Source organism: Siphateles boraxobius, unplaced genomic scaffold (genome assembly GCF_051911475.1).
Source record: "Siphateles boraxobius isolate OS27281-9 unplaced genomic scaffold, OSU_SipBor_1 130, whole genome shotgun sequence".
Lineage (NCBI taxonomy): Eukaryota > Metazoa > Chordata > Actinopteri > Cypriniformes > Leuciscidae > Siphateles > Siphateles boraxobius.
The window spans coordinates 23,894,011-23,917,598 of NW_027508734.1; the positions used below are offsets into that span (position 1 = coordinate 23,894,011).

The 23,588-nt window shown below is 38.7% G+C and overlaps 1 protein-coding gene across 3 annotated transcripts in view; it reads right to left on the reverse strand.

Annotated features, from left to right (window-relative positions):
* map2k5 (mitogen-activated protein kinase kinase 5) overlaps positions 1 to 23,588 on the reverse strand; it is a 69,926-nt gene that overhangs the window by 41,414 nt on the left and 4,924 nt on the right. For 2 of the 3 annotated variants that reach the window (XM_077228750.1, XM_077228752.1), the window contains exons 4-8: positions 21,182 to 21,251; positions 20,739 to 20,779; positions 19,544 to 19,611; positions 7,842 to 7,893; positions 4,394 to 4,458 (exon numbers count right to left, since the gene is read on the reverse strand). In XM_077228750.1, the coding sequence (XP_077084865.1) occupies positions 4,394 to 4,458; positions 7,842 to 7,893; positions 19,544 to 19,611; positions 20,739 to 20,779; positions 21,182 to 21,251 (296 nt within the window). The remainder of the gene's footprint in view (positions 1 to 4,393; positions 4,459 to 7,841; positions 7,894 to 19,543; positions 19,612 to 20,738; positions 20,780 to 21,181; positions 21,252 to 23,588) is intronic. The other variant, XM_077228751.1, reaches the window with a different exon arrangement.

A 23,588-nucleotide genomic window follows, 5' to 3' on the forward strand; every position in this document is an offset into this window, starting at 1 on the left:
TTCCACTCCTCCATAATGGCATCATGGAGCTGCCGGATGTTAGACACATGGTGCCTCTCCACCTTCCGCTTGAGGACGCCCCACAGGTGCTCAATAGGGTTCAGGTCTGGAGACATACTTGGCCACTCCATCACCTTCACCTTCAGCTTCCTCAGCAAGGCAGTTGTCATCTTGGCGCTTCCTTCTGGGACGACGAACATGCAAACAGACTTGTTGCAGTGTGTGTGGTGTATGGTCTGAGCACTAACAAGCTGTCCTTCCGCTTCTGCAACCTCTGAAGCAATGCTGGTAGCACTCATGTGTCTGTTTTTTGAAGCCAGCTTCTGCACCTGAGGCACAGCACTCAAAGCACACATTTTAACTGCTCTAATACAAGATACAAAAATTTGTATGGTCCTGTCAGGCGGACAAAAATATGAAAATGATGAATAGGACATTTGGCTTTGCATGGTTAAACGATGTACAGCGTATTATCACTTAGGGAGCACTCACTTTTGTTGCCAGCTATTTTGACAATAAAGGCTGAATGTTGAGTTATTTTCAGGGGCCAGTAAATATATACTGCTATACAAGCAGCACATTGACTACTCACTTTCGTGAGATACTGTACATCTCTCTGTCTATATATATATATATATATATATATATATATATATATTCATATATGTATATATATATATATATATACACACACATATATATATATATATATATATACACACACATATATATATATATATATACATACATATATATATATATATATATATATATATATATATATATATATATATATATATATATATATTAGGGATGCTCCGATCGATCGGCCGGAGATCGGTATCGGCCGATATTCACATTTTATGACTCGATCGGTACTCACTAAACTTGGCCGATCTCACAAACCGATCACAATTTGATTACGTCAAAACGTGAGAAGGTGCATGATGCGTGGGGACTTAAAGGATTTGGCAGTCATGTCATCGCCGGTGTGGAATTACTATGATGTTTCGAGAAACAATGAAAAAAATGAGCTATTTGCCATGTCTGTTTCAAAGTAATCTCACGTGGAGGAGAATTGTCCTCCAGAGACATCGCCTTTCTGAAGAGTTGCTTCGCTCGCTCTGTCCACACAGCGCCGCTCACACAGAACGCCCGCAGTGACGTGCTGGTTAGGAAATATGTGAAATAAAGTGGGCTGCCCGTGCACGACTAAAGTTTTTTTCCAGTTGACTAGTAGTATTTCATTTAAGCCATTAGTCTAATCGCATAATTATATTAATTTAATTACTTAAATATATATGGGAGAAAATACTAAACCATAATGAGCGTTATCGTATTATTGCATAGGCCTATTCCGCATATCAAGCGCATGCATAAAGCTTGCAATAAAGAACCGGCAAAAGTAATGTTTAAGCAGCATGGTACATTTGAATTGTTTATTAATAAACGAGTGTTTTCTGGCTGCAAAGATACAGTTGGCGATGTTGACGCCATCTTCGCATGTAGTGAACGCGCCTATAGAGAGAAATGCACACTTCATACGGATCAGCCTACATAAGCAGAGAGTAGCCCATTTCTTATCGATTTGAATTTTTTTTAAAGCATTTCAAGCTTTCTATACGTTCTCAGGTCTGTGAGGCAAAGTATCTTATACGCTGAGTTGATCGGTTCGTTTATGAGACGCGCTCCAGTTCACGCGCGGGTGCCTCCGTATCCTATATTGTCTGCTATATTTCGCTTCTTATTTATTAAATCCAGCCAATTGTTTGATGAAACATTTATTGAAATTAAGATACAATTTCTACAAAACGAAATTCACTTTAAAGAAAGGCTTTCTACAAAACAAAACTTAAGTGGTCGAAATCATGTCTGACCCACTCGTCTCCTGATATATTGGGCATCTTATGATCTATCTTACCCATCTCATGTGGGTTCTTTTTCATATAATCAACATAGATGAAACTAAAAAAAGAAAATTATATTATATAAAACAAATATGAAATATTTACGTTTTTTAAGTTATATTTAAACGTCAGAACACTCCGCTTTTCTCGTGTGTGGCCTATACATGCATGTGTGCGTGCATAACGGGGAGGGGTGCGATTTTCGAATAATACCCAGCCATCTTCGAATATTATTTTTGCTTGAAATGCCCATCCCTTCTAATGAGTAGCATCAAACTACTCCAATTTGTTCTTTTAGGAGTTTAAATTATTTATTTATTTATTTTTTGTCCAGCTCAGACTTGTATTGGACATGGTTTAAGTTAGATCAGACTTCTCTATTTTAGGTGATTAAATGTTTGTTGTCCTTTACAGTTTACTATTGGACAATGTTTAATTTAACCTTGTGGGCTGCATCAGACTGCTCCATTTTGTTTGTATTTATCTTTGTCTTATATTAAGTATATTAAGCATCGGTATCGGGATCGGGCGATCACCATGACAAGAAATCGGCTATCGGTATCGGCTGCAAAAATCCTGATCGGAGCATCCCTAATATATATATATATATACATACATATATATATATATATATATATATATATATATATATATATATATATATATATATATATATATATATATATATATATATATATATATATTTATTAGTGTTGGGCAATGATTAATCGCGATTAAAATCGCATCCAAAATAAAAGTTTGTGTTTACATAATATGTGTGTACTGTGTATAATTATTTTGTATATATAAATACACACATATGCATGTATATATGTAAGAAATATTTGGATGTATATACAGTGTTTGTTTATATATATATATATATATATATATATATATATAGTGTTTATATATATATATATATATATATATATATATATATATATATATATATATATATAATATATATACACACACACATAATTTATATTATAAATATAAATATTTTACATATATAAATAACACATTTTTCTTAAATGTATGCATGCATGTGTGTGAATTTATATATACAAAATATTTATATATAAAAGTGAGGAGAAATCCATATCTTTTGTTGATTTCACAAGCTGTCCAATTAAACTGTACAGTATTTTGGTATTGTGGCATAGAAAGGTTGACATGTCCTTATTGAACAAAACTATACATGGTGAAAAACAATATGGCCAGGATTACACTAATTATGCTTGGTTTGTACTGACCCTAATGTGTTTTGAGTGGTCTATTATTGGGTGCTGAGAGCACAAAACCTAGTCAAGAAAAATGTAGAAAGTGGCACTTTTTCCTACATCAATACTTTTGTATATTTTTGGATCTATGTAAATAATTTTTCAGAACTATGAATATAAGAATTTTTGGTTAACTTAATCTTTTCTTGGATATGTAAGAGAGACGCGGGGTTAAAAACACAGTAACAACATCAAGGGGGACAGGTTAGGTTAAAGCTTTACAGAAAAATTTTTTTTTATTTATTCTTAAGAAAAGCAATTTAAGCAAATACCCTTGGCACCATCCTGTATGCAGTCTGACGGTCACAAAGGTGTGTGTTTTGCATAAAGGAGAGTGTGTGTGTACATGAGCAAGCACAGTAGAGGTGATCGAGGACAGCTGTGGAGATGGATGGGACACTGGCCTAAATTTCCCTACAAGCCACATCAGAGATTATATTACATTACATTACATTTCACCTCCCGCTACCTGTACTGCACTGCAGCTGTCAGTCTGAGCAGGAAACACAATAACAGTGAATGTTTCCTTTCTTTAAAGATCATGAATATGCAGTGAACAAAAAATAAATAAATAAAAACAAACATTCCTGGTATTATGGTCTTTTAGAACACATTACACATCCTTTTTGCTATGTGAGATCAAAGTTTGCATTGATTTTTAATGGATGTTCCATACAGACTTAAAAAGGAAACGTCTATGTTCAGACCAGCTGTATTTCTAATCCATAATTTAAAGAGAAAAAAAGGGAAAATGGTTTGAATTAGGAGATGAATGCAATATTCAGCACTTTCTTTTGTTTGAGGGGGAAAAAATATATTCTAGGCAAACACATTTAGTGCTGAGCTTGTCAGACTGCATTTATGTTTGGGTTGCAGTATTGGCTTTTTTAAAACGGTTGAACAATAAGTGTTTGGGTTATCCACAAAAGCACACAGACCCTTGTCAACGGTCACTCGGTTCAAGAAATTAATAAAATAAACTGTGTGTGTAAGACAATGGCCTCCAATCCTGTCCTCTGCCGTCTCAAGACATTTAAAGAATCATATTATTAAAAAGGTTTTGAGGGATGTCTGGAAACATGAGGAATGTAAAACTAATCAGAAAATGAATACAGACAACTTATAGATTGTACTAAAGGTTTTGAAGAGGCTGATCACATCGGTCTAATTAAAATCTCAAACCTCGAGAGCAGCACTCACTTGTAAACAGTTCCACCATTTCCATGGCCGAGCTGCTCCTGGTACTGGAGGTCATGTTCATGTATCTAAACAGCAAAAAGAAAATAAAAAAAAATGAGAAATAAATTCCCCTCTAGATACTGTTTTTATTCAAGGAGAGCAATATTCTTCAACCCTACTTTATTTAAACAATCTTCAAAAGTAAGTCAGTATATGTGTCAGTGTGTATGGAATCAGGTGTTTCTGTGCATTTCTTTGTGCGAGTAGGTGTATGCATGCATTCATAGAAATGTCTCTATGGGATGGCCAATACAGCAGTTTTGTTTTTTTTTGCTCAATAAATGTGTAAAATGGTAAAATAAACTGTTGAGTTAAAGACGGACGGACGGACGGAAAAAAGAAAGAAAGAAAGAAAGAAAGAAAGAAAGAAAGAAAGAAAGAAAGAAAGGAAGAAAGGAAGAAAGGAAGAAAGGAAGAAAGGAAGAGAGGGACATATATAAAAGTTTATGGTAAAAGATTATTTGTAAGAGCAACACAAAATGGGGAAAAAAGGTCCTAAAAAACTCAGAAATCCCACTGTAAGGTCATTGGGAGTTCAGTAGCAACAAAAAAGGAGGATCAATACAACATTTTCTGTCTGATATATAAAAAGGCGACAGCAGCTAGGAGAATGATAGGAAGTTTAATGATGATTTGTTTGCCTATGCTGTCATGTTCAACTTTGATAAAAGCTGTCAAAGTGGTAATACAATACAGGCCCTTCTGGCACCAAGAGGCCAAAGGGACCAGTATGTTTTAACATGCAGTCAGTTTTATGCACACCAGAATGCCCTCCATCTTTATTTTAACCTCTTGATTTCTTTGAATATAAGAATAAAATACATGCTGAGGGATGTTAACCCTCAGAGCTTCAGGTTTTCAGCCTGTGAGTGTGAGTAAGTCTATACATCAGAGCCCAGTTGCAACAAACCCCTTCAGTTAAGAAAATGGTTGGACCACTATGGGGTTTTCGTAACATAAGGGCTCTGTAACAACCAGCTGCAGATTCCAAAGGGTCAGAATATCTCCGAGTATGATGAAGCAGAAAAACGCTGTGGAAGGTCAATCTGGTAATCTTCTGACCTGACCTGTAAATGCAGTTGCTAATTCCAGCCAGAGGATTTTCAGATTTTCAGCTTTGAACCGATTCATCCAGTCAACAAATTAACTCCCACTCAATCATTGACATCAAAATAGAGTTCAGAACCACAATTCTTTTCGCGACTGAAAAGATACATGACCTTTCTAAGTAGCGAGGTGGCAATGCCGTTGTTTTTGAAGCAATTAAACTTACGCTTTACTATTAGTAGAGACTCTGCTGACGAACACTGTTGAGAGACATAGACTGGTAATAAACACAAGCGTAATCTCTCTCTCTCTCTCTCTAATAACTGCATTAATCTGCATATCAATAGCTCAAGCCTCTGTTACTAGCTCTAAAATTATATTACGGACAAATTAGGTTTAGACTATTTTAAGGTGTCAGTGTTACAATGTAATTATACATTTAAGTACTGAGTAATAATAATTAACTACATGTAGGGTGTGGGATTACACATTTAGGAATCGGTCTAAGATCTGCTGATCTTAAATCCTTACATAATATCACATAAACTAAGGAGAAGTACATTGTATTTAACATTTAAGGTAAAGATGATGACATCACATGAATGATTCGGTTCAACAAAGATTTTAGCAAGAGGTTCCTGCCAGTCCTGTTCTCTTTATTGTAAGTCAAATGAGTCAGATTACTGAGACTCTCACCCTTTGTCTTTAATGGCTCTTGGAGCCCCTGTCCCATTCTTTGAATAGTTATGCTGATTGGATTAGGACTGGTAACACTCTAGAATCTGGGGCCGGTTCCTATAAATGGAAACTATATTTGCATACTTTGTTTAAGGTCATCAGCCAAGTGCTTTGTCTCCATTTCTAAGCACTGCTTCCTAAAATCTATATAAACTACAATGTATACTGCCTTAGTTTTAGACTTGATGACTGCAGCTCCCCACAGGTTGTGTTCTCAAAGATTATTGCTGGAGATACAAATGAGTCTCTCGTCTTCGCTTCTGAGTTTCCTACAAGGGTTAGGGTTAAAAGGGTTTGTTTTAGGGTTAGCTGTTTGTAATTACGCACAATTTAGAGTAATTACTATAGTAACGTGTAACATGTAACAAGGACACTAAAATAAATTTAAATTAATTAATTAATCCTACACACAAGCGTTTAATGACAAAAACCTAAAAAAAATGTCTTGCAATGGAACATCTGAACAATGTTTTGAGGCATGGCAATCATATATTATAAGCGGAATAATTGACTCCGGGCACTTGGATTATTAGAAAAACATTGCACAGCCAAGATGTTCCATCGTTATTTTTCTAATAATTTAATGGCTCGTAATAAATTACTCTTTCTACCACAATAACAGGGTATTGTTACATCTGATGTGAAGCATTCTGCTTTTATAAAACTGCAGAAAAGCAAACAAGATATTTACTTTTCAGTGTTTTTTAAGCAATATTATTATTATCACCATCATAAACAACGATAACAATATAATATCATTATATTTAAATAAGGACTATTCTTAATAATTATAGCATTATAATAATTACTGTTGTTATTATTACTATTATTATTAATAACAGCAGGAGCATTTTTCATTAACAAAAATAATGATAATAATATCATTACTATACATCTTAACAATCCAATCCAAGTCATTTGTTTGTGATTGCTAATGCGACTGGTTAGTCAGTGTTTTTTGTGTTATTGTAGGGGAAGTGTTTCCCCTTGTGAACTGGACCTGATGTGAAGCCAATGCTCTGCTGACAGGCCTCACCCCGACTACAGGAGCCCAACGCAGGACATTTGATTATTCTGAAGTGTGGGAGAGAGACATTGTGTGTGTGTGAGAGAGAGAGAGAGAGAGAGAGAGAGAGAGAGAGAGAGAGAGAGAGAGAGAGAGAGAGAGAGAGAGAGAGAGAGAGAGAGACCGTGTGTGTGTGTGTGAGGGAGGATGCTAGTGCTCTATTAACTGTGCATGTTACTGGTGTCACAGGGGATGTGACTGTCTTAATTGTCTATCTGACACACTTTAGTTGACAGACTGGTCAGCTAGGGGCCTGTGGAGAGGGGAGAAGAGGTGACAGGGAAAGGAGGAGGGGTGGGCAGCAAAAGGAAACAGCTCTATACACTCAAGATAAAGATCTCAACCAAACCATACCACAGAGAAAGTGTCAGTGAACAGCCTGTTATGTGCAATCAATAGATGCTTTCGCACATTCACACAGAGAATCTAAAGTGACAAATTAAATGGGATGAGTGAAGCATCACTGGCTGATTGGTACCGATGATACGGTGCATTATATGTGTATCAAAAAAGATATGCAGAAGTAAAGTGTATAGTGTGTAGAGAGGGCTACTATACCTGTCCATTCGTCAAAATCTTCTTAAGCTCGGCTGAAGACTTTTTTAAACTGCTGAAGAAAAAATAAAAAGTATGAAATTGTGTACGAGGATAGAATACTTAATAGAAAGCTCTGCAAATATCAGACATACATCACTGCTGAATACACACACGCTGGCCTTCAGACTGCAGGTCTTTGTCCCCTGCCAGGTTTTCTTTTTATTTTCTCAGACCAGATCCAATTATAACTGACAAAATGTTTCTGCTATATGTTTAGGCTATGAAGCTCCTAGCTCCTGTTAAGTGTTTCTCTTATTAAAGGGAATTACATTATTGAGACCTCTATAATTAAAATGAATCAATATCACCTTTAAAGGTGCAGTACACGACTTCTGAGAATCAATGTTAATTAGGCTTGGGTATCGAGTATCGATTGGAACCGGGACTAGCTTTGCGATTTTCCCGGTATCGTTCAAAAGTTTAAATTTCGATTCCTAGTTTTGATTCACAGTCTGCCGACCAGAAGAAGAAACCGCTCTATTCACGTCTGGTGTGAACGCAGCATCAAACCAAGGGATGGATATGTTCCAAAAGTGCTCTCGACGCCGTTCGGAGCACAGGTTATTTCGCTGGTTGCTCTCTCCTCGCCAGATGACGAAGGTATACAAGTTGTTTCTTATTGTTTATTTGCTATTCTGCACTAGGTTAGCCCATCAGTGGGAGCACGGTAACATGTTTAAGTACCTGCAGCATCATACACTCATGTGTTTTCATGAGGTTTTCAAAAATAAAGCTCTCTTGAGGAAAATGTACCCCAGTCAGAGCCGGCGGCAGAAACAAATCAATGGACGGGCATTTAATATTCTTGGGGGGGCCTAATTATGACAAACAAATAAATTGTGTGTGTGTGGGGGGGTGCTTACATGCGCTTCATGCACGCAAGGTCTCGCGCTCTCTACCTCTCTGCCGTGCGCGCTGTTTGAACGTATATTCACGTAGACTTTCGAAAACCGGGACATATTCTTCGTAGCCTTTCGAAAAACGGGACATATTCACATAGCCTTTTGAAATTTTTTTGAGCCTTTTGTATATCATAATTCTTATGAGCCTTTTGTATATCAGGGAGAGTTTATAAATTTCCTGGGACAGGTTGTTAAAAAGAAGAACAATCCCGGAAAAACCGGGACGGGTGGCAACACTAGCTACAACAGTTTCACAGCGATTTCAATATCCTAACTACAATTAGCCTATTGCCCAATCATATTTCGGCTATCATGAGATATCATGTTACAGTTATAGCCTATAGGCTGTGAACTAACATGAACAAACAATGAACAGCTGTATTTTTATTAACTAACATTAACAAATACAGTAACAAATGTATCGCTCATGGTTAGTTCATGTTAGTCATTAACTAATGTTAACCAATGAACCTTGTCTGCATTGTTTCGTGAACACAGCATGCTATAAGCCAACTTCCTATAATAACAGCCAAATAGTCACAAATCTTAAGTTAAGTATTAAATCAACCATGCATAATCAACTACGACACACTCACACACATATTGCATATCAGTGTCAAATGCATAATTTACACCACGTCTGGTGCAACTTACGAAGAGTAATAAAACCAACTGGCCTACTCACGTTCTTAATACAGCTGAAGTCGACGTTTTTGGGATTGGAATCTCATGAGTTTCTCTTTCCATTCGTTTCTGAATAGGCAAAACCGAGCACGTCGCGTCGCTATAACTTTACCGAGATGCTGCGGTCAGAGCGGCTCAGCGGGAAACCCCTTTTTTGTAAACAATCAGTCAAACTTCCGGGAGTTTTTTTTTAATAAGATTAGCCTATGAGTCAAACATTGCACTTCAATACACATCATTAAATATATAAATACTGCACGTAAATTATTATTATTAAAATTATTTATTAAATGCAAATTGGATGGAGGGGGGGCACAGGAGCTCTCTAGGCGGGCCCGGCCCTCTAAGGCCCGCCCATAGCGCCGGCCTTGACCCCAGTGAAAATATATTCATAATTTATAATATTTATATTCAGGTTCATCGATTTGATATTTATATTGTAGTTGAAAACAACCCTGTGAGAAATTCATAGTAAAGTTCATAGAATTAAAATTGATGGAGAAGGTTAGACTATTTCCTTCAGAAAGATCGTTGGTTAGCTAGCTCATTCAAAATATCCTAAACTTTTTTGACCCTGCCTCTTAAAAGAATCGGAATCGAGAATCGTTAGGAACCGTAATCGAAACAAGGAATTGAAATCGTTCAAATTCAAACGATACCCAACCCTAATGTTAATATTTGAAATCAACCCAAACAACACAACCCCTCTCTTCATTGTTCTGCCCCCAAAGTGCACAAACACACCATGCAAGAGTGGATGTCTCTTTATTATAGCTGAAGCGAAGCGAAATAAAACTAGGATGACCAAAGAATGACAAGGAAGGACAAAAAAAAAAATGAACACAGTACATGAGTTTGTTGTTAGTCACCAGCAGCACACCAGCTCAAAGCTGTCCTGTTACTACAGCTAATAATCTTTTTAAAGCCGAACTGTAAATGTTTACAACAAGGCCCTGTTGATTCATATTTTATGGTCCAAATTTTTATTATAAATTCCTTTTTAATTATTTTACTACTTATTTCCTAACCACAAGGACACCAGAATTGGACAAAATTATCCCTAAAGAAACAGGATTTAAATTTGGTAATGTACACTAATGTTCAAAAGTTTGAGAGAAGTAAGATTTTTTGATGATGTTTTTGTAAGTCTCTTAAGGCCCCGATATACTTCAAGCGAAATCGAAGAACGAACTGATGTGACATAATTTCGAACAAAATCAGGCAAAAAACTTAAGTTCGTTTAGAGTTAATTTTTGAAGTTCAAAACAGCTTGCCAAAGAGGAAAAATTTGCTACGGGTGGTAAACACCTTTGTTCTACCATTGGTCCGTGGCGATTACGTAATAGGAAGGTGTGTGCGGAGGCTCCGCCTTCTTTCACATAAAAATATTTTCCCGTTCATTTCTCCTGTTCAGTTTGTCGAGGTCAGACGTCCGCAAGTTAAAACATGAACACACAAGAGACCTGCTTTATAGTAGAAAATTAAGTTGTTATTCAGATGAAATGAGACACTGACACCGTTTTTCATGTTTAATAAGGTAAAGCTGCTTGATTAGGCAATCTATTGTATAAAGTGTTATAAATAAACATAGCGTGACTTAACTTGTCATGTGCCGAATTGCTGAGCTTGTGCAAATGTATCCACATTGCTATGATTAGATGCTTTTCTTTTGATTTATTATAAAAAATGCTTGCTGGTTTATCAATTTTATTTGTTTATTTTGTTATTGAAAAGAAAGCACACAGCACATATTTACATATTCATCTAAACTTCGCTCTCCGCAGTGTGGGGGCGGTATCAGATGTTTGCTAACAGTATATCGCTGGTTAAGTATTTTGAACTTCGTTTTACAAAAAGTAACAACTAAAAAGAAAATTGCCTTGAGTATATCGGGGTCTTTACGCTCCCCAAAACTGCATTTATTTGATCAAAAATACAGTAAAACAGTAATATTGGGAAATATCATTAAAACTTCTCTAATTTAATATAAATATTATTTCCATATAAATAACATTTATTCCTGTGATAGCAAAGTGATGGCAAAATGATCCTTCTGAAATCTTCTATTATGCTGATTTGGTGCTCAAGAAACTTGTTATTATTAATGTTAAAAACAGTTCTGTTTCATTCTTAGTGACCGCCAGAGGCAGTGTAAACACTATGGATTATCGCAGCGCCAGCTAGATAGGTCGAGAGAATATACCAACAAAGTGTACCAACAAATATACCACGTGGCGTGACGTATGCTAAGCCCTGGAGGGTAAAAGCTATAGTAGCTCAGCACTCTACCTCTTTCGCATTCTCGCCTGGTTGAGGTTGTATTGATTGAGTGATTATTCGCTCTGTCAAGTGCAGCTTACAAGAGCAGCGAGTTACGTCCTCACAAGCTGTGACAGCGCGTGTCTACTCTACGCCATTCAAGGATTTGGAATAAAATTTTGGTGAGTTTATATTGCTTCGTCGGTGACACGGTTTTATCTTTTTCGTGAGATATTTGTTGGTATTACCTGTCGGTTCACCCGAGGTAATCGTTTTATTTTATTTTTTATTATTTTTTATCCCGCTTAACTTAACCTTATGGTGCTATCCGAGGGTGTTATTAGCGTGTAACTATGGCTCACGGCTCGATCGCCACTGGTATTCCACTGACTTGTAGGCTGTGCCCTAATAAACTTCTCCCTGACGACGGTCATGACATCTGCCCGTCGTGTTTGGGTATTCAACATCTGCGAGAGGCTCTCACGGACCCGTGCGTGCACTGCAGCCTTTTGCCTATGTCGGAACGACGGCTCTGTCTTGCCGAGTTAGACCCTAATTCAACAGTAAAACTTGGGCAGATAGATGTACCCCCTTCACGCACTCGGAAGCGCAGGGCGTCGGCGGCAGCTGGTGTTCCCCTCCCAGCTAAGAAGGCCAAATCGTGAGATGATGAGCATTCACATGTTGAGAAAGGTTCACTTTCTACGACGGTGTCGATGCTTTCTTCAGAAATGGCAGAGCTGAAATGCCTGCTTCACTCGCTTCAGCCTGTCGCATCTACTACACCTGCACAGGAGGATGAGAATGTTCAGAATCAAGAAGCTGTGGAAGAGTCTCTTGATTCCCCTTGTTTTTCTCATCGTTCAAGGTTTGATGTGCTTTCTACAAGTGCTTCAGATTCCTTTTTCCATGATCATGGGGATACTATGGATGTTGCTGCGCAACCATCACCTCAGGCTGTTTTCACTGGCTACCCAGCAGCGGAGGGGTCTAGTGGGGGATCAGTTCAGTCGTCTGGACAAGCCCAGTCCTCCTCCGATGATACTTTGGCTGTGCTTCGAATGGCAGCTGCTCGTCTAGGACTTGATGAGTCACCTGTCCAATCCACCCAAACGAATGTGTTTTTCAGACAGACCACAGCTGCAACTTCTTTTGCCATGCCACCATGTTCAGGTTCAGGTTTATTGATATAGCCCATTTCATACACAGAACGGTAACCCAATGTGCTTTACATAATAGCAATTACACAATAACATTAGCAATAAAAACATGTTAAATCGCAAGGAACAGAATACACAAAATTGAGAGCTTAAAATAAAAACATAATAGTTCACAGGGAACATAATACACAAAATTGAGAGCTTAAAATAAAAACCTTACAGACCACAGGTACAAGAGAGGGTTAATAGAAAGCATCATAGAAAAGTTTTGATTTTAGTCTGGATTTAAAAATAGAGACAGTAGGAGAGGTCTTAATGTCAATAGGAAGACGGTTCCAAAGACGGACCGCATAACAACTAAAGGCTGCCACTCCCTGCTTGGTATGAGCGCTGGATTGTACCGGTTGGAGTTTTCCAGCAGATCTAAGAGATCTTGAGGGGCTACATGTTTCAAGCATCTCTGCTATATAAAGAGGTCCTTGACCATTTAGTGATTTAAAAACAAGAAAAAGAACTTTAAAATCAATTCTATAGATCACTGGTAACCTGTGTAGAGATTTTACAATTGGTGAGATACGATCTTTTCTTTTAGTTCTGGTCATTAGCCTTGCTTCTGCATTTTGAATAATTTGAAGAGGTTTTATTGTTTTTTTAGGGAGACCAGTGAAAAGACCATTACAATAATCCACCCTACTGGTGATGAAAGCATGAATAAGCTTTTCTAAATCTACCGGTAATATAAAGATTTTAACCTTTGCAATATTTTTTAAATGATAAAAAGCTGATTTTGTGACTGCCTTCATGTGGCTATTGAAACTTAGGTCGCTGTCAATAATGACCCCGAGGTTCTTCACGGTTTCCACTGACACATTATTGAGAATGAAAGGTTTTGAGGTAGTCTTTAGTCTTTGATCCTTTATCCCAAAGATAATTACTTCAGTTTTGTCTGTGTTTAATTTAAGGAGATTTTTAGACATCCAGTCTTGAACTTGATTAAGACAATGATAAAGAGATTAAAGGGGAGCAAACTCGTTGGGAGACAAGGATAGATATAACTGTGTATCATCTGCGTAGCTATGGTAGCTAATAGAATGGTTTTTCATAATTTGGCCAAGAGGGAGCATGTACAGATTAAACAAAAGAGGGCCAAGGATTGAGCCTTGAGGGACACCACATGTTAAGGACACAGGAGCTGAAGCATAATGACCAATAGAAACATAAAAACTCCTGTGTTCTAGATAAGACTTTAGCCAGCAGATGACCGAGCCAGAAAGGCCAACACAGCATTTAAGTCTTTCTACTAGTATGCTGTGGTCAACAGTGTCGAACGCCGCACTGAGGTCCAACAGCATAAGAACAGTGGTTTTTCCAGGATCATTATTTAGCCGAATGTCGTTGGCTACTTTAACCAAGGCTGTTTTCAGTGCTATGGTATTTTCAAAAAACCTGACTGGTTAATATCAAAACAGGAAGTTGAGGTTAGAAACGCAGACACTTGATTAAAAACAATTTTTTCAATTATTTTACCGATAAAAGACAAATTTGATATGGGTCTGTAGTTGTTGAGGACAGACTCATCCAGGTTGTTCTTTTTAAGTAAAGGTTTTACAATGGCTATTTTAAGGGACTTAGGGAATACGCCGCTCAGTAGAGAGGTATTAGTTATTAAAAGCACATCAGTTGCTATTAGATGAAACACAGATTTAAAAAAGCTAGTTGGTAAAATGTCCAGCTCAGACGTGGAGGATATTAGACTTTGTACAGTCTTTTCAAGAGTGTCGAGGTCAACAGGGCTGACATTTGAAAGAGTGCTGAGCTCATCCCTCAGACTAATTGGTGATTCAAAGTGAGAGATGCTATGCGACGTATATGAGATATGATGTCTTATGTTCTCTACTTTGCTCTTAAAAAAAGAAGCAAATTCATTGCACCTTTCAACTGAGAGTAGTTCAGGAGCCAGATAAGGTGAAGGATTTGTTAACTTCTCAAAGGTGGAAAATAGGCACGGGTGTTATTAGCTTTACTATTGATAATAGTGGAGAAATGAGATTGTCTTGCTTTACAAATTACAGAATTGAATTCGTAAATTGTCCCTTTATGGATCAGATAGTCTGAATTAAGTTTGGATTTACGCCATTTCCTTTCTGTTCTCCTACATTCTTTCATTTTCAGTTTAACTAACGGATCATTCATCCATGGAGCTTTCTGTTTTCCAATGGATTTTTTCAGTTTTAAAGGGGCAATATCATCCATTATATTTGTCATTCTTAAATTAAAATCTTCCAACAAGTTATCAGCAGTCTTAGGAGATGAATTTTTGGACTCAAAGAGTGTTTGCTCAAAAAGAGCACAAGTTTTGTCATTTATAGCTGTCTTTCTGATCACAATAGAGTTATTCTGACAATAGGGGAGAAAGCAGACTTCAAAGAAAATACAACAGTGATCAGATAAGGCTAGATCCACAACAGATGTGGAAACAGTTACACTTTATATGTTGTGTCAAATTGAAGGCATCGATCAGCGCCAAAAAGTCTCTTGCATGCTGGTTTTCAGGGTTATCTACATGGATGTTGAAATCCCCTGATATAACAATGCTGTCAAAGTGAACACAGATTTCAGAGAGCAATTCACAGAAAACTTCAAGGAAGATTGCAACTGATAAAATAGTAGGTCTATATACAGTTAGCAGCAAGATTTTTGGACAACTTTTAAGGACAGCACAAAGATATTCAAAAGAAGCATTGTCACCATAGGATGACAGTTGACACTGAAAAGAAGTTTTAAAAATTGTAGCTATTCCTCCCCCACGTCTATTTTCACGGTTGACACTTAAAGTTATAGTCGGAGGGCGAAGATTCAATCAGAGTACTATTACAGCTTACTGAATCAACCAAGTTTCAGTTAAAAGTAAAAAATCAAGTTTATATGAGGAAATAAGATCATTAATTAAAAAAGACTTTTATGAGTGACCTGATATTTAGCAGAGCGAGTTTTACTGTAAGGATTTTGTGGCTGAATTCTCAAATGCTCTCACTGGTTCTGGTCCGCCGAAGTGGCGCTCTAAGATTGCTCGAACGCTAGCATCTATGGCTGAAGCAGATTCTATCGGGGTGGGTCGTGCACCGGAAATAAAGCAGCCTGTGGCAGCTTTGGTGGTGTCTCCTGATGAGGCGATGTCCCAGTGCGCAGTGCGGTCGTATGGATTTCTTGCTAAAAAAGGCATATGAGTCTGTTGCTTACATTACTCCAGCAGAAAACACAATCTGCCAGATACTCCTTGCTGCCACCAGTACGCTGGAACCTGCAAATGCAGATCCATCTATTTCACAATTCCTGCACACTGCTCTGTTGGCTACAGGCCATGTGACCCGCGAGCTGTCAGAGCCCCCTCAAAAGACCTCGTGTTCCTGAAGATGCGAGAGTTTTTCGCCCACCTCATCGTCAGTTTCCGGGAGGACCCCGTCAGCGCCCCCCCACGACCACTAAAAATCGTACACATAAAGCCTGAGACAGTCAGGCCGGCGGTCGATCGTTTTTCTATAGATCAACTGGAGTACTGGAGATCCAACACAACAGACCCCTGGGTGTTGACAACTCTGAGCAGGGGATATACTCTACAATTTCGACGCCGGCCTCCCAGATTTTCAAGAATCGTTCCTACGATTGTCAGAGACGCAGTTCGCGCAGTGGCTCTCTCTCTGGAAATTTGTTCACTGCTAGAGAAGGAAGCCATAGAAAAAGTTCATCCCCTCGTTCAGGGAGACAGGTTCTATTCAACATATTTTCTTGTTCCAAAGAAGGACGGTGGTTTCCGCCGAATTCTCGATTTGAGGCTTCTGAATTTTTTCCTGAAGGTCCTTCCTTTTCGAATGCTGCGCACAGCCGATGTTCTCCGGTCTGTGACAGCAGACGATTGGTTTGTAAGTGTCGACCTGAAGGATGCAATATTTCACGTCCCAATTGCTGTGGATCACAGAAAGTTTCTGCGTTTCAGTTTCCTGAATCAAGCTTACCAGTTCAAGGTGCTGCCCTTCGGCCTTTCCCTTGCTCCTCGCGTCTTCACAAGGTGTGTGAGTGTGGCTCTGTCCCCTCTTTGGATGAGAGGACTGCGTATCCTTCCTTATCTGGACGACTTGCTTCTCTGTGCCCCCACAGAGCGGCAGGCTGTACAAGATTCCAGAGTGCTTTTGAGACATGTGCAGAAGCTGGGTTTTTCTGTGAACGAGAAAAAGAGCCGTCTGATTCCATCACAGATCACTACATAGGAATGACCCTGAATTCCTGCCTAATGTCTGCCTCCCTGTTTCAGGAACGTGTGACGAACATTCTGCAGCTTTTGGCTCGCTTTCGCCCGGGTGTGTCTTTGCAGTACGAGGTGGTCCTACGACTGATAGGGATGTTAACAGCGGCTACAGTGGTGATCCCCCTGGGTTTACTCCACCTCAGACCACTCCAGTTATGGAACAACAGTTTGCAGCTAGATCCCACCAGACATCGCCATCGACTGGTTATGATTTCCCACCATTGCATATGTGCGTTGAGGCGGTGGAGACAGTTCGAGTTCCTAAAGGCAGGAGTGCCCCTGGGTGTTGTTCCCTCTCGTCGGGAGTTGGTCACAACAGATGTTTCCCTCACAGGATTTGGGGAAACGTGGAATCGGAGGGGTATTTCGAGCTGGACACCAATCCAGGCCACAGAACATATCAACCTGCTAGAACTAAGGGCAGTGTTCTTGGCTCTAAAGTACTTCATGCCGGTTCTGGCAGGCCGCCATGTTCTCGTTCGGTCAGACAATACCTCAACAATGTTCCATCTGAATCACCAGGGCGGCACGAGATCCCTCAGGTCTCTACTGCTGACTCACGAGATTCTGACATGGTGTCAGCCACGACTCGCTTCACTGAGGGCAGCTCATATTCCAGGAGCGTTCAATCAGACTGCAGATGCTCTTTCCAGGGATCAAGTACATCCAGGAGAATGGAGGCTTCATCCAGAGGTAGTGCAGGAGATCTGGCTACGATTTGGAAGAGCAGAAGTGGATCTTTTTGCTTCAGAGATGATCAACCACTGTTGCTTATGGTTCGCAAGGACAGAAGTGTCCAGCCCCCTGGGCCAGGATGCGCTGTCTCACGAATGGCCGAACTGCCTGCTCTATTCGTTTCCACCTTTCCCTCTGTTATGGGAGACGTTGCACAGGATCTCCCTGTGCAAGCACAGAGTGTTACTCGTGGCACCACGATGGCCAGCCAGACCGTGGTTTCCTTTGTTGCTGAGACTTCTGACAGGCAATCCATGGAAGCTTCCCCCCATGAAGGACCTCCTCTCCCAGCTGGAGACCAGTGTCTGGCACCCGGACCTGACTCATCTGCAGCTTTGGGTCTAGCCATTGGGTTAAATCCTTCCCTGGAGCATTGTGACCCTGCTGTTATTCACACCATATCTAATGCTAGGGCTTCTTCCACATGACAGATTTATGCTTCCCGTTGGAAGCTTTTTTCTGCATGTTGTAAGGAACGGGGGCTTGTTCCTGCAACAGGCGATATTCCAAGTATCTTAAGCTTTCTTAAGCGTTTACTGGAGGAAGGAAAAGCAGCTTCCACGTTGAAAGTGTACGTTGCTGCAATTTCTGCATATCATGTTCCAGTTGGTGGCTCTTCTCTTGGCTCTCACAGTCTTGTCTGCAGTTTTCTGAAGGGCGCACGCCGTCTGAACCCTGCTCGGAATCCTCATTTTCCTGTGTGGGATTTGTCACTCGTGCTTGCATTCCTGTGCTCACCCCAATTTGAGCCCTTGCAAAACATTGACATTAAATGGTTGTCCTTGAAGACTTCTTTTCTGTTAGCTATTGCTACTGCGAAGCGAGTCAGTGAGTTGTTCGCATTGTCTGTTAGTGAACTGTGCTTGCGTTGGTTACCGGATGACTCCGGGGTGGTTCTACGACCCAATCCTTCTTTTCTTCCGAAGGTCCTTCTTCCTCAGTTCATAAATCAGCACATTGAATTGGCCTCCTTTCAGACTTCTTCAGGGTCTGATTCAAGTGCCCAACTTTTGTGTCCTGTTCGGGCATTGAAGTGTTATGTGAACTCTACTGTACAGCATACGTCACGCCACGTGACTTTGTTGGTATATTCTCTCGACCTAAATCCATAGTGTTTACACTGCCTCTGGCGGTCATCCAGAATTCACAGAACCACAGTTACATGCGTAACTAGCATTTTGTTGCTAAATAGTTTTTGCAGAAACTGTAATTTTTTCAGGATTTTTCATAAATAGAGACTAAAAGAACAGCATTTATTTGAAATAAAAATATTTGTGTAACATTATAAACATCTTTGTTGTCACTTTTGATCAATTAATGTGTCCTTGTTACATTAAATGTATTCATTACTTTATAAAAAAAAAAAAAAAAAGACTTACTGAGCCCAAACTTTTTAACGGTCATGTATAACGAGAAGTTGATCCACCTAAAAGGGTAGTCCTAACTTAAAAAACGCTATTTAGTAAACAAACCACAAGTTACAGAAATTTTACCACAGGTTAGAGGTGTTCTTAGGCATGATGGATACCGGATTCCTCTGATTAGAAATATTGTAGGTAACCACAAGCTGTTTAACAAGCAATGTAGAAAACTTGAGGTATTAATATAGAATTGTATTACCTATCGTTGGACCGGGAATCAGCTGCAGAGGAGCTCCTGCCACTCGAGGATTCGGGCCGCGTGTTCACCTGCGGGCAAACAAAGACAATCAGAACCCTGTGCTAATTAACCTGTGATTCAACAGCAAACTGCCTGTTTTGGCCGCAAGGTTAATTGGCTTTTGTGGGGGAGACAGAGAAATAAAGAGAGAGGCTTGAGGAAAGGGGTCACTTCATCTATCAGGCAAAATTAAATATAACTCTGGGAACATCCTTGGGTTAAAAAAAAAGAATGAATCAACATCACGTCCTTTATTTGTCATTAAAGACGATTCATGAAGCTGCTTCTTGTCAGAGCCACGCTAACGGATCACAGTGGGAGAATTAAGGAAAAAAGCTCAAAGAGAGTCACTATATAAATAAGTAGATTAATTGAGGTCTGTAGGTCGTATAGTGTAGTGCAGTAAAGCAGTGATTCTGTTCTTAATTAGCGTCTATGAAGACCTCATTTAAATCAGTTTTTTTAACTCTTTGAAAGCTAATTAAATCGAAATTAAACCAAAAGCAGCCAAAAACAAGAACAATTATACTATCTAGGTAAACAGAAACTACACTACCCTTCAACACTTTAGGGTTAGTAAGAGTTGTTTTTTTTTTGCTAAAGAAATTAATGTTTTATTCAGCAATGATGCATTAAATTAATCAAAAGTGACAGTAATGACATTTATAATGTTGCAAAAGATTTACATTTCAAATAAACTTTGCTCCTTTGTGGTTTTCCACCAAAATATTACGTAGCGCAAATGTTTTAAATTTTGATAAGAAATGTTTCCTGAGCACCAAATCAACATATTAGAATGATTTCTGAAGGATCGTGTGACACCCAAGACTGAAGTCTTTGCCATCACAGGAATAAATTACATTTTATAATACATTAAAATACAAAACAGCTATTTTAAATTGCATTAATGGTTCCAATAGGCTTCAATTAAATTAGATCAATTAAAACTCAGTCTTGGTCAGCATAAAAGCCTTCTTTCAAAAAACAAATTATTTATCAAATAAGCAGATAGAAATACAATGAAAAACATTGAGGGTGTAGAAAATGAGAGACAGATATAAAGAGAGACTCTTGACTTCAATTGACATTTCAATAAGTGTACGGAGCATAACCGATCCATGGCCAATTCTGCTGAAACAATCATTGAGACACATACCTTCAGGCCGTGTATGTTGCGGATCCCTGGGGTCTTACCGGCTGAAAAGAAAATTGACTAGATTGTAGATCAAGTGAGGCCAGAATAAAAGAACATGAGCAGAAGATTTTACAGAAAATGTTTAAAATGTCAGAATTAGTCTATCTGCAACATTACAGAACATATTGAAATACAGCCTAGGGAGCTAATAAGTGTATCATAAAGAATAATGCATATGTGAATGTATTCATAAAGAATTTGCTTCACCAAACTACAGAAGCCACTGAGCATGAAGTAATTTGGGATTTGCTAAACAGAAAACGCTCACAACCACACGTGAACAGGGCAGTGCTGAGTATGGGATTTTCAACAGCGATCTAGGTTCTAGGTGGGCCTCGGGCACGTTTACTGTTCCGGTGTTAAACTGTAATTTGGGCCAACACACTAACACACACTTTACACACCTCGTGGAAATATCTGTAAAGGCTCAGGTAACAGTCCATTGATGCGGTGCTCCATCACTGTGTTGCAGTACTGTGGAGAATAAAAAAAATAAAAAAAGGCTCTTAAAAACAGTCCAGTTCCTTTTTTCAGTAGTTCACACAAATCAATATTACGCTCGGTGAAAGTATTTGAGAAAAAAAAAGTCCCATGGAGTATCAAAGCAATCTTATGTCAAAAAAAAAAAAAACATTATTGGTAACACTTCAGTATGGGGAACACATATTAACTATTTACTACAACTTTTGCCTCAATAAACTCTTAATTTACAGCTTATTAATTTTAAGGTAGATTTTGTAGCGTTTAAGTTTTGGTATTAGGTAGGATTAAAGGATGTAGAATAAGGTCATGCAGAATAAGGCATTAATATGTGCTTTATAAGTACTAATAAACAGCCAATATCCCAGTAATATGCATGATAATAAGCAACTAGTTAATAGCGAGAATTGAACCCTAAAATAAAGTATTGTCACATTCTCCTTCTCTCAGAGCCACTTGCAGTATTGGGGGGAAAATAAAAGACGCTAAATGAATCGGGCACCCTGCTCAGGTAATCTTTTTGAAACCCTCTGTATCAATTCATCCGTTGTAATGGCTGCCAGGCACAGCCCAATCACTGAGTTTTCTCATTTCAGCCTGACGTAAAAGCAATCTGCCAGTAACGGCTGCCTATTAATTAATTACTGAATACATAATAGGCTGAAATGGAGTCTGGCATTTATAAACCTTTTATTATATTATTAATGATATTATTAATATCATGGCAAACTTTGTGTAATTATTTTTTCTTTTTCTTTAATTAATATATGCGGTTAATAAAGAAATTGAACTTAAAGCAATCTAGATTTCAAGTTTTGTTGGCACTGTACTTGTAGTTACATTTGAGACTTCATGTTGTATATTAATTACATTTATTATATTTTATAATATTCAATATTTACTGAAGTTGATCTTGCAGTTGCAATTTTAAAACTACAGAAACTGTACATTAACTTACATTTGAGACTTTATATGAAATTCTGTGTGTATATATATATATATATATATATATATATATATATTCTATTTTATTGATTAATTTTTTTTATTATTAATATTTTATATATTATTTTATTAATTCATATTATCATATTATTGTATTATTATTGTATTATCATATTATTCATATTATTGTATAAATATTCATTATTATTTTGAAGTTGATCTTGCAGTTGATATGTCATGTAGCACTTTTACTGATTCTATTTCAAAAGAACTTTGCTGTCTTTCAAACACGCGCACAGATTTGTCTCTCCTGCCAAAAGAACATTCAAAGGATGTTTCGGTTAACAGAACCATCTGGTCGCTCGTCCTCTCCTCTCAGTCCAGCACGAGACCTTTGTGTCCAAACACAGAGCACCCATCGCACACAATAAAGCCATTAAAAACCACAGATCCAGATGGACAAGAGAGGAGGGGATAGTGTCAGTGGTTGAAAGAAAGACAGAGAGAATGAGAGACAAAGGCAGAACAAGACAAAGGTCAAAAGCAAGCCTAACCAAGGGGCCGGCGGAACAGCACCGTCCCTCCGCCGCGTGCGGATGCGTGATGAATATGCCGTGCCGTGCGCGAGGACATGCAGAGGAAGCAGTGTTAGAGCAGCTGTTATTAAATACCCTATTTATCACTGTCACCTCTCTGCACTGCCTGCAGGCACTGAAACCATGTAGCTCTACCAAAACACACACCTTTAATTTTCCACTCGGTTGCTTTATCGATTAGGGCTGCAATTACCTAACTAATCTGTAACAGTGTATTAAAAGAAACCTCCCTTTGTTGGACAATAACTAAAGGCAGTTTGATCACAGGAAGTTAGCTCGAGAGCTGGAGGGAACAGAGGAGTCGGACCTCCGCTCTGTTGGACCCCGATCATTAACACACCCCAAGTAAAGCGCTCTGTAATTAGCCGTCCCAGCCTGGGAGATCAGTGCCTGTGTGTGTGTGTGTGTGTGTGTGTGTGTGTGTGTGTGTGTGTGTGTGTGTGTGTGTGTGTGTGTGTGTGTGTGTGTGTGTGTGTGTGTGTGTAAGGGAGAGTGAGAGAGTGAGAGAGTGAGAGAGAGAGAGAGAGAGAGTGTGTTGGCAAGGCTACATCTGACATGGGTCAGTCTTTAACTTTGAACTAACATCTGGAAAGGCTAACGGTAAGAAGGGGTTCACTGGGGACCCAGAACATTTGAGAGACCTCAGACTGATGATCGCTGCTAGAGCAGTCAAGACAGTTTGAAGGTCGGTTTTCACCAGAGAGCTCTGTGAATTAGCTTACGCACCTGTAAAGCAAGAAGTCATCTCTTAATTCCTATTAAGTCTACATAACAGTAGATCCCTTCACAT